At 33.9% G+C, this 17,279-nt stretch overlaps 2 protein-coding genes across 3 annotated transcripts; both read left to right on the top strand.

Moving 5' to 3' along the window:
• Positions 1-27: 27 nt before the first annotated feature.
• nudt15 (nudix (nucleoside diphosphate linked moiety X)-type motif 15) lies at positions 28-6,765 on the top strand. Of its 2 annotated transcripts, none has more exons than XM_051111859.1 (4): positions 28-212; positions 1,856-2,032; positions 2,203-2,399; positions 4,708-6,765. In XM_051111859.1, the coding sequence occupies exons 1-4, from the start codon at positions 172-174 to the stop codon at positions 4,809-4,811; spliced, it is 519 nt and encodes a 172-aa protein (XP_050967816.1). In that variant the 5' UTR covers positions 28-171; the 3' UTR covers positions 4,812-6,765. The 2 variants fall into 2 exon arrangements, with proteins under 2 accessions (XP_050967816.1, XP_050967817.1); XM_051111860.1 differs by having other exon boundaries at positions 30-169.
• itm2ba (integral membrane protein 2Ba) lies at positions 6,621-16,000 on the top strand. The gene is made up of 6 exons (XM_051111858.1): positions 6,621-6,771; positions 9,934-10,065; positions 12,169-12,384; positions 12,497-12,607; positions 13,391-13,541; positions 15,169-16,000. Exons 1-6 carry the CDS (start codon positions 6,685-6,687, stop codon positions 15,255-15,257), a joined length of 786 nt encoding a protein of 261 aa, XP_050967815.1. The 5' UTR covers positions 6,621-6,684; the 3' UTR covers positions 15,258-16,000.
• The last annotated feature ends 1,279 nt before the right edge of the window (positions 16,001-17,279 follow it).

Below are 17,279 nucleotides of genomic sequence, written 5' to 3'. Positions count from 1 at the left end.
TGCACATCGAGAATCGCAGCTAGCTATTTCCTTTCCCATGAGCCAAAGCTGACTATTCTAATCACTTCACGTGTTTACTGTACAAAAGATTTGCTTTCTTTTGGAAAGATGATTTATTATCATTTGTAAATCTCATAGTGGACAATTCGATTAAACCAGATCGTGAAAGGTATGCTTTCTGTTAGGAGATTCATCTACCAAGTAAGATTTAGGTAAGTTTAGACTATGATGTGGTTTCCACTAAAGCAGTGTTGCTTAATTATGCTCATGCGGGTCCACAGTATTGCACATGTCCTTCCCTGTCACTAGTGAAGGGGGTTTTGATTCATTCCAGTGATTCGAATCTTTTCAATCGGCTCACTAAAAAGATTCCTTCTGTGATTGTTTACATCCTTACGCCAGTAGATGGCAGCAAGTGAGTGTCTTTTTGTGAGTTGTGACAAGTTATTGAATCATGTACCTATTATCAAAAAATATATTTAGTGTTTTACCCACAATTGGCAATTAAACAGATCTGTTAATGTTTCCTCCACCATGTCAAATTCTTGGGTTGACTTTTGACATAGGGATTCAGCAGACATAAAGTATGGACTACAACTACAGCTGAAGTCAAAAGTTTACATACACCTTGCAGAATCTGTGAAATGTTAATTATTTTACCGAAATACAAGGGATCATACAAAATGCATGTTGTTTTTTTATTTAGTACTGTCCTGAATAAGATATTTCACATAAAAGATGTTAGTCCACAAGAGAAACTAATAGTTGAATTTATAAAAATGGGCGCATTCAAAAGTGTACATACACTTTATTCTTAATACTGTTGTTACCTCAATGATCCACAGTTGAGTTTTTTGTTGTTGTTGCAGTTGTTTTGGTTTAGTGAGTCCCTTGTTTGTCCTGAACAGTTAAACTCACTGCTGTTCTTCAATAAAATCCTCAAGATCCCACAAATTCTTTGTTTTTTCAGCATTTCTATGTATTTGAACCCTTTCCAACAATGACTGTATGATTTTGAGATCCATCTTTTCACACTGAGGACAACTGAGGGACTGATATTCAACTATTACAAAAGTTTATACACTCACTAATGCTCCAGAAGGAACAACAATGCATTAAGAGCCAGGGGGTGAAAACTTTTTGAATTTGAAGATCAGGGTAAATGTAACATATTTTGTCTTCTGGGGAACATGTAAGTATCTTCTGTAGCTTCTGAAAGGCAGTACTAAATGAAAAAAATATGATATTTAGGGAAAATAAGAAAAATGTACACATCCTTATTCCGTTCAAAAGTTTACACCCCTGCCTCTTAATGCATCGTTTTTTCCTTCTGGAGCATCAATGAGCGATTGCACCTTCTGTAATAGTTGTGTATGAGTCCCTCAGTTGTCCTCAGTGTGAAAAGATGGATCTTAAAATCATACAGTCATTGCTGGAAAGGGTTCAAATACACAAAAATGCTGAAAAACCAAAGAATCTGTGGGACCTGAAATTTTTTTCTGAAGAACAGCGGGCAGTTTAACTGTTCAGGACAAGCAAGGGACTCATGAACAACTATCACTAAACAAATTAAAAAAAACACAGTTGTGGATCATTCAGGTAACAACACAGTATTAAGTATCAAGTGTATGTAAACTTTTGAACGGGGTCATTTTTATAAATTCAACTATCATTTTCTCTTGTGGACTATATATAAATTTCTATTATGAGAAATATCTTATTGAGGTCAGTACTAAATAAAAATTAACATTCATTTTGTATGATCCCTCTTATTTTGGTAAATATTTACCATTTTGCAGATTCTGCAATGTTTATGTAAACTTTTGACTTCAACTATATATCTGTTTAAACACAGTTTAAATACAATGTCTGGGGCCGTTCAAAATGGACAACCCATCCTCAAACGTCCTGGAGTGGGACTTGGGATTCTTGTGACAGACTTCTCCAATCCAGGATGTGTCCTGTTAGGAAAAAGAAAAACCATAGTTGGGAAAGGCACCTACCAATTACCAGGAGGTCACATTGAATTCGGGTGAGTTTACTGCCACAAAAGTGCATCCGTGTGACCTTTTACTAATGTTAACCATCATCACACTCTCAAATTTATGTTTTTCTATAAGTCCTGTTTATTTATGTTAACTTTTCTTATGTGCTAGTGCATTTATACACATGGGTTGTATGTAAATTAATTTCAATTATCAGAGAAACTTGGGAGGAATGCGCCCAGAGAGAGGTGATGGAAGAAGCTGGCATCCGACTGAAGAACATTCGCTTTGCATCTGTCGTCAACTCCATCAAGCTGGAGGAAAATTACCATTATGTCACAATCTTCATGCAGGGAGAAATAGACAGGTCTTTCACTGCTGAACCAGTTAATTTGGAGCCGGAGAAGAATGAAGGTAAACCTTTTCTTTGGATGTGTTGTTGCATGTGTTGTCTCAAACCCAGATGGCCCACCCACAGATCATTCATGATAGTGATAAAAATCTGTCATGTGAGACTATTGCCTGTCTCACACTAACTTGGCAGTCACCATTACAACAGGTTTTAGCAGTTTTGAGCAAATATTCAAATGTTTTTTGAATACAGTATAAGATAATGATGACAATGCTTTTTATAAAGCACTAAAGGCTTAAACTACATGTTTTTTATGGTTGAAATTAATAGATACAGTTGAGGTCAAAAGTTTACATACACCTTGCAGAATCTGTAAAATGTTAATCATTTTACCAAAATAAGAGGGATCATACAAAATGTGTGTTATCTTTTATTTAGTACTGACCTGAATAAGATATTTCACATAAAAGATGTTTACATATAGTCCACAAGAGAAAATAATAGTTGAATTTATAAAAATGTCCCTGTTTACATACGCTTGATTCTTAATACTATGTTGTTACATGAATAATTCACAGCTGTGTGTTTTGTTTTGTTTTGTTTAGTGATAGTTGTTCATGACTCCCTTGTTTGTCCTGAACAGTTAACTCCCCCTGTTCTTCAGAAAAATCCTTCAGGTCCCACAAGTATTTCGGTTTTTCAGCATTTTTGTGTATTTGAACCCTTTCCAGCAATGACTATATGATTTTGAGATCCATCTTTTCACACTGAGGACAACTAAAGGACTCAAATGAAACTATTACAGAAGGTTCAAACACTCACTGATGCTTCAGAAGGAAACACAATGCATTAAGAGCCAGGGGTGTAAACTTTTGAACAGAATGAAAATGTGTACATTTTTCTTATTTTGCCTAAATATATATTTTTAATTTAGTACTGCCTTTCAGAAGCTACAGAAGATACTTAAAATGTTTCCCCAAATACAAAATAAGTTAAATTTACACTGATCTTCAAATTCCAAAAATTTTCACTCCCTGAAAAAAAAAAGTTTTCACATCCTTAATGCATGTTTTTCCTTCTGGAGCATCAGTGAGTGTTTAACACTTCTGTACTAGTTGCGTATGAGTCCCTCAGTTGTCATCACTGTGAAAAGCTGGATCTCAAAATCATACCGTCATTGTTGGAAAGGATTCAAATACACAAAAATTCTGAAAACCAAAGAATCTGTGGGATCTGAATTTTTTTTTTGAAGAACAGCAGGCAGTTTAACCGTTCAGGACAAGCAAGGGACTCATGAACAACTATCACTAAAGAAAAATACACAGCTGTGGATCATTCAGGTAACAACACAGTATTAAGTATTAAGTGTGTGTAAACTTTTGAACGGGTTTTTTAAAAAAAAAAAAAAAAAAAAAAAAAAAAAAAAAAAATTAACTATTATTTTCTCTTGTGGACTATATATAAATTTCTATTATGAGAAATATCTTATTCAGGTCAGTAATAAATAAAAAAAAAACATGCATTTTGTATGATCCCTCTCATTTTGGTAAAAATCATTACCATTTTGCAGATTCTGCAATGTTTATGTAAACTTTTGATCTCAAATGTATGTTAGACAAACTATTAAGAAGACATTAAAGTAGATCTACACACCGTCTCAACTTCAAAGTCTTGACCTTCTGGATTACATCGTTCAATTACAATCATACATTATGACATTACGAGTTGGAGTTAAATTCAATTAATTGTGCTAACATATACTATTATTTTATATTTTCTATATTTTAACTTTGAAAGAAACAGCAGGTTAAAAAAAATACTGTTTGGTCACCTCATATTGTCACGGATGTGTGTTTCAAGGAAGCACACAAAGACGAGAATAATACGACAGGTATTTAATAAATCCAAACAGGTAAATCCAAGACAGGCAGGAGAACACACATCAAAATAACCTTGAGATCGCACACAGACATAGAACTGAATACAACTTATAAAGACAGGTGATAATGATGAACATAATTAAGGCACAGGTGAAACAATGTTAACTAATGATGACTAAACGAGGACAGGAAACAGGAACAACCCAATATGGGTACACGAGGGAAAAACCATTTACTTGATATTTCCATAGCCATGCACTGTATAAAACCAAATCATGTGCTTTGAATTTTTGGATGTTGTATGTTTTCCATGAGTAAGTAGTGAACAGGTATAAATTAGTTCATTCAGTTAGTTATATAAGTGTGGCAAATACTAAAAAAATGATTCATTTTTAATTATTTTACTGTATCTGCCCAAATGCCAAGCAGCTGCAGTACTGCTGCAGTATTTCACTGAAAGATTCAGATTCATTAGTTGTTTCTTTCTTAGGTTGGACATGGATGCGGTGGGAAGATTTCCCCCCTGAAGAGCAGCTATTCTTGCCATTAGCCAACCTGAGGCAGCAGGACTTTCAGCCATTTAAAAAGAGTTAAAAGGATTTTCTGTAATTAAGAAATCAACCTTATCACTTCCTGACTTGTCCTTATTCAGGATCAGGTGAACTGAACTCACCCTAGGTCTTTTCTCACTCATTTTGTCGAAAGGACACATGCCCTGACCTTAAGCTGTTAGATTGACATTCTGTACTTTCATATTGACTGTTATGTGTAATTAATTACTGAATGTTATTCCAGCTTCTCAATATCCTGTGATTTTATTGAACACACATGTACTAAGTTACACTGCTGCTCAGAAATGTGGGATTAGGAAGTTTTTAATGGTTTTTAAAGTCATTTCTTATGCTCATCAAGGCTGTATTCATTTGATCAAAAATACAGAAAAAAATGAATATTGTGAAATATTATTACAATGTAAAACAATGTTTTTTTTATATATTCATATACATTAAAATTTTAATTTATATCTGTAATTAAAGTTGCATTTTTAGCATCATTACTCCAGTCTTCAGTGTCACATGATCTTTCAAAAATCATTCTAATATGCTGATTTATTATCAGTGCTGGAAACAGTTGTGGTTAATATATTTTTTTGGAACCTCCGATATTTTTTTCAGGATTCTTTGATCAATAAAAGGTTAAAAAAAACAGCATTTATTTAAAATAGAAAGTTTTTCTAACAATACACACTATGGATCAAAAGTTTGGGGTCAGTAAATTTTTCTTCTTTTTTTTTTTTTTTTTTGAAAGAAATTAATACTGTTATTCACTGTGTTAAAATAATAAAAAGTGATAGCATTTACATTGCTAGAAAAGATTTATATTTTGAATAAATGTTGTTCTTTTTAACTTGTTATTCATCAAAGAATCCTGAAAGAAACACAGGTTCCAAAAAATATTTGGCAACACAACTGTTTCCAACATTGATCATTCTAATAATAAATCAACATATTAGAATTATTTCTGAAGGATTATGTAACACTTAAAACTGGAGTAACAGCAGTTAAAAAAATTCTGCTTTGCATCACAGGAATAAATTATATTTTAAAGTATATTAAAATAAAACCCATTATTTTATATTGTAAAAACATTGTGCAATATTACTGTTCTTTCTGTATTTTTGATAAAATAAATGCAGCCTTGATGAGCATAAGACACTTCTTTAAAAAAAACATTAAATCCCAAACTTTTGAGCGGTAGTGTATATCTAAGGCTATTAAGATATTAGGTCTTATCAGTCATGTATTTATTTTGGTCTGTATACAGCATGTTATAGGTGATGTTAGGTTAAAATATTTATATAACAGTTTACAACAGTCAAATTTGTTAACACTACTGAATTAATTCAGCTTAATGCTAATTTCTACATATACATGTTCATATTTCAAATAATACATAAAGGTAACCTTATTAATAATAAATTGAATCTTATTGTAAAGTGCTAGCAATATTTCATAATAACTTCCGCAGACATAAATGACTCTAACCGTTCCCATCAGACAACACCCTTTACCTTTGTAATACTACTGCAAGGATTTCGTAACATATTATTTTTCCACATAAACCTTACGTGCACTCAGATAAGCATTACCTGGTAGGTTGGACAGTCTGTATTTTTTAACCACGCCCCCTTTCCGTGAACTAATTATATTATATTATATTATATATTATATTATATTATATTATATTATATTATATTGAAATATAAGTGTATTAAAAAAGAAACGATGGTTTTTGAACGATGATGGAAACAGCGCCCCCTTTCTGTCCATTGATGAACACACACTCTGAATCCGATCGGTTCGAGCTAAATGCGCCACAGCAAGTTGTGAAGCCGCAGAGTACAGAGAGGTCGTCGGCTTTGTCAAGCTTTCGCTATAGTTCGGTGAAAAAAAAGGCATAGACAAACATGGTGAAACTCGCTTTTAACTCCGCACTCGGACAGAAGGATTTAAAAAAAGAGGAGAAGGATGAAGCTTTGATCCCTCAAGATGTGGTGAGTTTTGTTAGCACAAACGCTAACCTGCTATTGAGATTAAAAACAACCTCGATAACAACGTTGCTTTTAGCTATTAAATTCTTAACGTGTTTGTTTCTTGTAATAGTGGTCGGACAGAGTGTATAGATAAACATACGACAACATAAAGCGAATACAAGAAGAAAAAAAAACAAAAGATTTGAACAAAAATAAACATTCAAAGTAAAAAATAAACATTGTTGATGTTTGAATATGGACGTTATTTACGTCATTGTGACTGAAACACATAGAGAGTGTTTGTTTCGGCTTTGTGAGGATTCTAACCTGTTTTTGTCTTATAGTTTTGTTTTTGTGTGTGTAGAGGGAAGCCATCTCCTGCCTTGTTTCAGAGTGTGTATGTGTGTGTGTGTGAGTGAATGTCAGACAGCTTTGAGCTTACAGGAAAATGGCCGACAGTCCAACACAAACACCAAGACATATACACAAAAATCTTATTGCATTGCACTTTAAAGATGTTTTCCATTAAGATTTCCAATGCATGCACATGCAATGTTCAAAAAAATTGCATTAAAAGAAATGCATGTACAAAGGTGTATATATGCATATAATCATGCATTGCACTTTTAAATGCTTCTTCTAGTAGCCTGATGCATGTTTGTGCAATCATTGCGATAGTTAAAATGAAACACAAGTGTGGATGTGTAAATTTGTCCCTTGCACTTCCTGAATAGGTTGCAGTCATAAACATAGTAAAATCAGGAAGAGGAAAGACATGTTTAGCCAGCTTATCGTGGGAGACTTTCATAAGTGCGAGACCAGCTCCCACTCAGATGCATGCACCGTCTGGCTGCTTCTGTTCCTCAAATACGATCATCAGCTGCCACTGAGGATGAGTCAGCGCCTAGTGTGCGAATCGGGTTGATAATGAAGAAGAAGAGGTCGTGAATCATTCATAAGACACTGTTGTGTCTGCTGAAACACTGCCACTGCGATCAGACCAACGGTGCAGCCTGATCTCACTGGCAGTGTTTCAGCAAGGAGCGTTTGCTTCGGCAAGCATATGTCTTAGAAAAGAGGAAGAAATTGATTCGGAAGGTTTCATGCATGGAGCAATGCTCCTTTAGACATTTCCACCAATCAGAGACTCTAATGCTTATCTAAATTAGTTAGAAGCTATCAATTCATCATGAGATAAGCTGTACAGATCATGCTGTGTGGTCTGAAATCCTCTTGTCACACAGGTGATCAAAGCCTCACTGAAGTTGCAGCTAGAGCCGACTACCAAAAACAGCCATCTTTGTTCCTTGGAAAAACTCCTGAAGGCTCTGGTTATTTAAACAAAGACGGTCTCTGTTAGCTAAGCCGTAATCTGCAGTGTGTGTCTGTGTGTGCGCGAGGGTGAGATGGTGTGTATTTGAAACAGGTGTGTTTGTGAGTAAACGTGCAAGTGAATCTTTGAAGCCTTTTGTTTTAGGCTCATTTTGTACAAACTCCTCAACAGGAAGTGTGTTTATGCAAACAGAACGTCACATGACCGTAAGATACTGAAGCGTGTGCATGGTTGAATAGATCAAAAGAAATTAACTCTGAAATTATTTAAAACATAAACGGATTTTGCCAAACATTGCATTAGAGTAATTTTAAAAGCATTGTTGTGCAGATGCTGTTCCTTCACATATAATGTAAATTTTGGATTGGTCCGAGATTATGGCTTAAAAACTGTAACTTCAGTGTCTAGTAGTAATTCAGTAGGTGATTATTTTAATATGCAGCTTCAAATATTTGCATAATCAGGGTGTGTATATGTGTATTTTTGTATGTAGATTTTTGTTGGGTAAATAACTTAAAAAAAAAAATTATAATAATAATTGAATGATCATATGAAGGCTTTTTTTGTATTTTTTTGTATTTATTTTTTTTTTATTTAAAAATAAATAAATAAGTATTTTTTATTTAACTGAAGAAATAATAATAATAATAATAATAATAATGTGTGTGTATATATATATATATATATATATATATATATATATATATATATATATATAATATTTGTGTGTGTAACAACAAATGCAATAAACAGCAGAATATTTTAATGTTTTTATAAAAAAAAATACAGCTAGACATTTTTTTTTATTTAATTGAAGAAATATGAATAATAATAATACATTATCATAATAAATAATCATTATTATAAATGATCAAATAATAATAATAAATCATCATAAGTCTTCCATTTCCCTGTTAAACTTTTTGACCGATGGAGGTTCAGAGCAATGACTAATCAATATTACAATGTGTTGGTTGTCTATTTTCATTATTGATCAGTGTTTGCAGCCCTAATCATTTTCAAACAGACACAACCTCACATGAAATATGTCTGTGTGAGATCATGAGGTTGGTGTTTACTGACCTGGAAGGAGAGATAATGATGACTAGACTCATTTAAATTGCAGCATTGTCATGGGAAATTTAGCACCGACAGCATCCCTTAGACACACCTGTAAACAAACCTTTATGTATATTATAGTCTTATAGCTGAAATAAACTCGTTTTTGTTGCTGATGATTTCCCTGGAGTCTGCAATATGATGGCTGTTGTAAACACAGGAAAGCTTGGCTACTTTATCTTCTTTTGCTCTCATTATGTTGCATGTGAAAAATATGACAAAAACAAACGAGGACCGAAATGCTTCGGTGCCAAATTGTCGTCATATTCGGTCTGATTTGTTTTCACTTTCGTCTTGTTCATCAGTCACTGTGTCAGCTGATGTTTTGTTCATTTGCATCATGCAGTGTGTTTGTTCCTGTTGGTCTCTGGAGGGATGTTGGAAATTTCCCAGTATCTGTTGCACACAATGCAATTGTTTTGTACAAAAGACACACCCAGACTAAATGCACTTGCACATAAATCCATGAAAACTCTCTACTTTAACACAAATAAGCACATGCAGGTGCACTAGTGATTAGGATCTCTAGGGAATTCGGAGAGAAAATGGTGAACATTTAGAAACAAAAACAGTTCCAAGTAGTAGTTCCTAAACACATGATGTCATAAAGTGAGACCATATATTACGTATATAAATTTAGATTGTTTCTATAAAGTCATAAACTGCGTAAAAAGCAGCACATAAGGAACACATAAATCATATTTTCTTCCTGTGTGTGTTTGTGCAAACAGGACTTGGAAGATGGTCTGCGCATCAGGCAGCAGTCCAGGGCCTGGTGCTGGTGCATGTGTTTGGGTCTGGCCCTCATTCTGTCTGGTGTGGTTGTGGGCGGAGCTTACCTGTACAGGTATTACTTCATAGAGGTGAGAGAACCTTTTCCATCAGCTGAGAACTATGAGAACACAGTAAGAATGTGAATCTTTTGGATCCTTAAAAAGTAAAATGTTTACTTGTTAAAATAAGTCCAAACTTAGATTTAGTGATTTCTTCGTCAGTATGATTAAAATTCTTCCATGGAAAAAATAGGAAAAATGCGCATTAACTAGGGTTTTATTGAATTTTAGCTTTATTCTTTTAGTTTTTGCATGTGCATTTTTTTTTTTTTAAACCAGCTTTGTATTGTTACAGTGTATTTTTAAGTTGTGAGAATCGAAAGTGCATTTCTCTAGTCATGTTGTAGTAACAAATTTTTTTGTTTTTTTTCTATTTTATTAAAATCCCATCTTGTCAGTGGTGAATAACCCCTTTAAACGTTACTAGTCTACATTGCAACAATTGCTATTTGGTCCAAATTATGGTTACACTTTTTTTCTAATAGAAACTATTCTTCCATGATTCTGAACAAAATAACATGTAGTTTACTAGAGGCTGTTACAAAATATTAATTGCCTCTATCTATATCTATAAAAATGTAATGAATTTGAATGAATTAATAACTAAAACATTTTTTTTGAATGAATGATTCAATGACTCACTTATGAATGCTTCACTTGTTCCATTACTGAATGAATTAACATTTTTGAACAAATCTCTTCAATGAGTGATTCAATTTTTAAGTCACTTGTCATCACAGTACAGAAGCTTGTTTCCGCCACTGGGGAAAAAAATAAATAAATAAAAAGGTAATTACGGCTTTTTATCTCACACCTCTGACTTTTTTTCCTCACAATTGTGAGTTTAAATCTGCCATTTGACTCAGAATTGCAAGTTTATATCTAATAACATGCAATTACGAGTTCTTCGTAGTCTTTTTCTCCCTCAAAATTGGACTTTATAACTTGCACTTTCGAGTTTATATCTAATAACGTGCAACGTCTCCAATATATTTCACAATTCTGAAAAAGGTTTGAATTGCGAGTTTTAATCACTCAATTCTGAGGAAAAAGTCAGTAGTGTGAGTTTATCTCGGAATTCTGATATTATAACTCACAACTGTGAGATTATATCTAATGACATGCAATTATGAGTTATTGTCTTTTTTTTTTTTTTCTTTTTTTTTGTCTTTTTTTCCCTTCAAAACTGGACTTTATAACTCACAATTTTAAGTTTCTATCTCACACAGAATTGTCAGAATTGTGAGAGAAAAAGTCGCAATAACCTTTTTTTATTCAGTGGTTCAACGGGCTTCCATGCCACCTAGTGGTGAAACAATGTAAACAACATTGTAATAAATAAAACTTTAAGAAGTCCACTTCCAAAACAAAGATTCACATATAATGTACTCAGCCCCTTGTCATCCAAGTTGTTCATGTCTTTCTTTCGTCAGTTGTAAAGAAATTATGTTTTTTAGGAAAACATTTCTGCATTTTTCTCCATATAATGGACTGATATGGTGCCCCGATTTTGAACTTCCAAAATACAGTTTAAATTCGGCTTCAAACCATCCTAAATGCGGTTGTAAACGATCCCAGCCGAGGAAGAAGGGTCTTATCTAGCGAGACGATTGCTGTAGAAGTTCTGACCCAGTCTTTGCAGAGCGAACATGCAAAGAAAATCAAACACCCTTAACAAAAAAGGTAAAACAGTGATATAGGACGATTTTGAAGTTGAGGGAGAACGTGAGATGGGAGTTTTTTTTAACTGTCATGAACCGGAACAAAAACAGTCCAGGCAGAGTAAGACAAGACGAGTGTTTGGCATTAAAAAGTATATAAATTGTATTATTTTTATGAAAATAACCGATCGTAATGCTAGATAAGACCCTTCTTTCTCGGCTGGGCCGTTTAAAATGCAAAAAATTGTTAATTGATACTTGTATCATCCATATGATTGAGCTAGCTGAAGTGATGTAAAAACCATGCTATTTAATTTAATGTTTTTTTTTATCTTTAGTTACAAAATCAGTTTTAAATATCATTAAGGTCTTAAGTTCCATTTCCTTGAACCTGCTGAAACGTCTAACAGAATGATGTGTGTCTAGTTGATCATGGTGAAAGAATGTGTCTATTCATAATGATGGCCTTCAGGAGGAGAGGATGTATTTCTGTGGAGTGAACTACCGTGAGGAAAATTACAAGATGCAGGACAGCCAGGAGGACCCCGACATGGATTTGCCAGCCGCATCCAAGAGGATTGAGGAGAGAGTGAGAGTTCTGGAGGATGAGGGGGTGGAGCTCATTAACATCCCAGTGCCCAAGTTCAGCGACAGCGACCCTGCTGACATCGTTCATGACTTCAACAGGGTAAGAGCCGACGTTTATCTCCCTCACAAAACCATACGTTTTCAGCAGATTCCCTAAAATAAACCACTTGTACCAAAATAGTAACATGCCGGTTTTCTTTCTCTGCTTTTAGAGACTGACAGCCTATCTGGATCTGCGTTTGAACAAATGCTACGTCATTCCCCTCAACACTTCTGTTGTGATGCCACCCAAAGACTTCCTGGAGCTTCTGGTCAACATCAAGGTAACTGCAACAACACTGCTATCTTGTATCTGCTTCGTATTGTCAGCCTCAAAGCCTTCTGAACTGCTTACTTAGGCATTTGAACAATGCTTAGAAATGAAGTCTAGGTTGTCAACTATTGCAACACAGTTGTAGAACAAGTCTGGTGTTCAAGCATGTGACAGCAAGGGGTGGAACGGTTCCAACCCTTGCGAACCGTACGGTTCTCCCACAATACAGTTTGTTATAAATAACAGCATGTAAAACAGGGTTCGGCTAATGTATGTTTCTGTTGATGGATATGCATTTTGGCTTCCCAGTACATTACAACAGCGATGGTGGGGGAAAACAAATTTAGACAAACCATTCACTCTAGTTCTCTTAAAGTGACAGCACTTTCTTAATACTAATCATACAGCAACAACAAGGAAATCACTCACTGCTCTTGTTTAAATAGCTTTGGCAGCTTTAATAAAGAGAAATCTTTAATTTATACGGTAAAATACGCTATGTTGTTTTACATTTGATTACTTTATTCAATTTCTGTACATAGAAACTAATGTTAGAGCTACTTAAAAAAACCCTTGAAAATCGCTGTTTATTTAATTTGTATATTTACTTTGTTGTATTTATTTGTGCTCTTGCTTGTAGTTAGATTATTCTTATTTTCTTTATTTTTATTTGACAATGTAGTTTTTCCTTAAGCATAGCACATACCGAAACCTTGACTCTAAAACCGTTCTAAAAAAAAGTCTGAACCGTTCTGCCCCTAGTGACAGCGTAACTTTGGTTGTGTGTTTGCAGGCTGGAACATATCTGCCGCAGTCCTATCTGGTGCGTGAACAGATGATAGTGACCGGGAAGTTGGAGCATGTGGAACAGCTGGGTTACTTCATCTATGGCCTCTGCAGAGGGAGAGACACTTACAAACTGGAGCGTAGAGAGGCCGTTTTTGGTAAGCACGTGCATTCATCTATACTTTTGTCCAGCGTCCCTTTGGTCTTAGACTGATTACACACTAAACTTACAAACAATATTTGCTATCAAAACTAGACATTCAACATTCAAACTTTTTATACATCAGAGAATCCTGAAATAAAGGTCTCACAAAAATATCAAGCAGCACAATTGTTTTTATCCTTGATAATAAGAAGAAATGTTTATTGATCACCAAATCAGTGTATTAAGAATGATTTCTGAAGGATTATGTGACACTGAAGATTGCAGTAATGACTCTGAAAATTTAGCTTTATCATCACAGGAGTAAATTAGATTTAAATGGAAAACAAATATTTAAAATTGTAAATGTATTTCAGAATATAACTGTTTTTACTGTGTATTTTTAGTCAAATAAATGACACTTTTTCACAGAATTGCAGGATATAAACTCGCAATTGTGAGAAACGCAATTCCGAGGAAAAAATTATAGCTCACAATTATTTCTCTCTGATTAATTTTTTCTAAGAGAAAAATTCAGAATTGCATTTGTCTCTCACAGTTCTGACTTTTTCTTGCAATTGCGAGTTTACATCTCGCAATTCTGTCATCTTTTTCCGCAATTGTGAGTTTACATCTCAATTCTGAGAGAAAGTCAGATTTGCGAGACGTAAATATTTTTTTCTCAAAATTGTTTCTATCTCGCAATTCTGACTTTTTTTTTTTAAAATTTGCTTTTGTATTAGAATTACATCTTGCAGTTCAAAGAGAAAAATATTTATATCTCACATTTCTGAGAAATAAAGTCAGAAATGCAAGTCTACATCTCACAATTCACTTTTTTTTTTCTCAGAATTGTTTGTTTCTATCTTACAATTTTGACTTTTTTTTTCTTTCAGTTGTGAGTTACGTCTTGCTACTCTGACTTGCTTTAGTATCTCACAATTTTAACCTTTTTTTTAACCATTTGAGAAAATGTCAGAATTGTAAGATGTAAAAAAAAAATTTCTCAGAATTGTGACAAGTAAAATTTTTTTTTTTGTATCTGTATCTCGCAACTTTTTTGTTGGTTTTTTTTTTTTTTGTTTGTTTTTGTTTTTTTTTTTACAAAAAATTGCTTTTGTACTAGAATTACATCTTGCAATTCTGAGAGAAAAATATTTATATCTGATAATTCTGAGAAATAAAGTCAGAAATGCAAGTTTACATCTCACAATTGAAAATTGTTTTTTTCTATCTTACAATTTTGACTGCTCGCTGACTTGCTTTTGTATCTCACAATTTTAACCTTTTTTTCTGACATTTGAAAAAAAAAAATGTCAGAATTGTAAGATGTAAATATTTTTTCTCAGAATTGACATGTAAATTTTTTTGTATCTTGCAGTTGACTTTTTTTTTCATTAGAATTGCATTCATATCTCACAATTTTGACCTTTTCTCGCAATTGCAAGTTTACATCTTGAATTGTTTGATTCTATCTTACAATTTTGACTTTTTTCTCAGAATTGCACGTTTGTCAAAATTATGAGATAGTTGCAGTGACCTTTTTTTTTATTAAATTGTTTTTATTTTATCATTTGGTGTACTCTGAATACATGGTGAAACAAGCCACATACATTCACCATTTCATTTTTATCTCTTCACAGGTATCCAGAAGCGTGAGGCTCTCAACTGCCACAAGATCCTCCACTTTGAAAACAAGTTTGTGGTGGAGACGCTTATCTGTGAGCCGTAGTGGGGTGAAGACAGCTGGGTAACAAGATAAAACCACTTTTGACAAATTCCACTCTGACCCTTCCTCTCCCTCCATTAAACCTCTTCCTGTTTCCCCTGTTTGTGTGCGCGTGTGTGCGGGAGTGTGTGCGGCTCTCAGATTTGTTTCTCTGTATAGCAACAATCAATATTACAGAGAGAATGAGACTGAACGCCAAGAGCAATATAATGCGTAGAAACATTTGTGTGTGTAAGCAAACATTTGGACCAGTTTCTCTCTCTTAGTAAACATTTTTCTGTGTCTGGGTTTCTGTTAAGCGGGGAGCTCAAAGTCTCCAACAGGGTGTGTGGGATGTAGTGTATAAAAATAACTAGTAGCAAAGTTGACCATGGGAGAGGGAAGGATTCGACAGAGGATAAATGTACAATGAAATCTATAAAAAGATGCACTAAATGTTTAGTGTTCGTTTAAAACTGTGAACTGTCACAGATACCAGATTATATACTGGAAAATATATTTGACTAGAGATTTGTGATATAAGGCCAATTATTACATGTAAGAAATACGCATAGAATTGATTTTTGTACTAGTTAAACTTTAGTCTAGATTTTTATTTTAAAGACAGATTTTGCTCTGCTGTAAGTTAATACACTGCTAAAACATCCTATAGTAGAGAAATAAAATCTAGGATCAAATCTAGAGGATGCAAAACATTTTTTTTTTTTTAATCTTAAAAAAAAGAAAAAAGAAAAAAAAATCCAAAACTTTAAATCAAATGTCAAAGTGCAGACTAATAAAATATGTAACGTGTATGTCATTTAGGGACTGCGCAGGTTTTGGGAGTAAACTGATGGATGAATTATGTAAAGATTGTTTCAATTACTAAAATGTCTACCAGTTCAACATGAGTTGGAATGATTTATACTTTGCACATAACCCAAAAGGTTTTAATGTTCAACATATTAATACTAATAAAAATTTGACCACTCAAACAGTTTGCTTGTCTTCATTTCTGCTTATTCTTAGAAAGAAAATCTTTGTATGCTCTTGTAATTTACAGGATTCGTTCACTTCCAGAATAAAATTTTCTGACAATTTACTTACCCCCATGTCAAGATGTTCATGTCAAGATGTTTAGTTGCAAAGAAATTAAGGTTTTTGAGGAAAACATTCCAGCATTTTTCTCCATATAGTTGGCTTTAATGGGAGCCAACGGTTTGAAGGTCCAAACTGCAGTTTCAATGCAACTTCAAAGGGCTCTACATGGTCCCAGAAGAGAAATAAATCTACACCAACGCTCATATTTATAACAACCGCCTTTGACATGGAAAAGTGCTTAGCGTCACGTCAGGGTCTAAGCAGATGTGTACACTTTTTCTTGTCTGAGTACTGCAGGTTTTTGGAAATGTAAGCAGTTCTTGCAGCTCGCTGTTCTAAATTGAAGGCTTTTGGACATTGACTGGTGATCTTTTATATGTTAATGATGATCAATTAGAAGTCGTTTATTATCTAGCAAAGTTATTATCTAGCAAAACAATGTGATTTTCTGAAAAAAAAAAAACACACATTTTAACCACAAATGCCCATCTTGCTCTAGCTCTGCAATATGCATGCATGACGACGCATTACATAATCAAGTTGGCCAAAAATTTAAACGGGTCATAGGACGCAAAGTTCACTTTCACATGTTGTTTGAACATTAATATGTTTTGTCAGTGTATGTACAAATCTATAATGATAAAAATCCATGCAGTGGTTTTTTAATTAATCTGTAAAAATAACATCCCCTTTTTCAAATGGAGCCATTCTCTGATGCCTGACAGAGGCCCCTCCCACAATAGTTGATTGACATGAGCGTCTTACCTCAGATCAGCTAAAACAGTCCAGCCTCCATTGTTTTGATGCCAGAGCAGGGATGTATATAATATAATATAAAACAAGAAATACATACAAACACAACCTTTTAAAATGTAACGGCATTAAATTAAAATTTCCTGCGCGTGCTACAGTGTATCTGCGCTGGACAGTTTGTCACAATGTTAG

This window comes from Labeo rohita, chromosome 6, assembly GCF_022985175.1.
Source record: "Labeo rohita strain BAU-BD-2019 chromosome 6, IGBB_LRoh.1.0, whole genome shotgun sequence".
Classification (NCBI taxonomy): Eukaryota; Metazoa; Chordata; class Actinopteri; order Cypriniformes; family Cyprinidae; genus Labeo; species Labeo rohita.
This window is presented reverse-complemented; position numbering and strand designations above follow the sequence as displayed.

Bases quoted from the DNA above. Each gene is read 5' to 3' on its own strand.
- nudt15 (XM_051111859.1), top strand. From the start codon at position 172: ATGCTTTCTGTTAGGAGATTCATCTACCAAGTAAGATTTAG. The intron at 213-1,855 runs GTAAGTTTAGAC...GTTTAAACACAG, and splicing joins ATCTACCAAGTAAGATTTAG to TTTAAATACAATGTCTGGGG. The intron at 2,033-2,202 runs GTGAGTTTACTG...TTCAATTATCAG, and splicing joins GGAGGTCACATTGAATTCGG to AGAAACTTGGGAGGAATGCG.
- itm2ba (XM_051111858.1), top strand. From the start codon at position 6,685: ATGGTGAAACTCGCTTTTAACTCCGCACTCGGACAGAAGGATTTAAAA. The intron at 6,772-9,933 runs GTGAGTTTTGTT...TTGTGCAAACAG, and splicing joins CTTTGATCCCTCAAGATGTG to GACTTGGAAGATGGTCTGCG. The intron at 12,608-13,390 runs GTAACTGCAACA...GTGTGTTTGCAG, and splicing joins AGCTTCTGGTCAACATCAAG to GCTGGAACATATCTGCCGCA.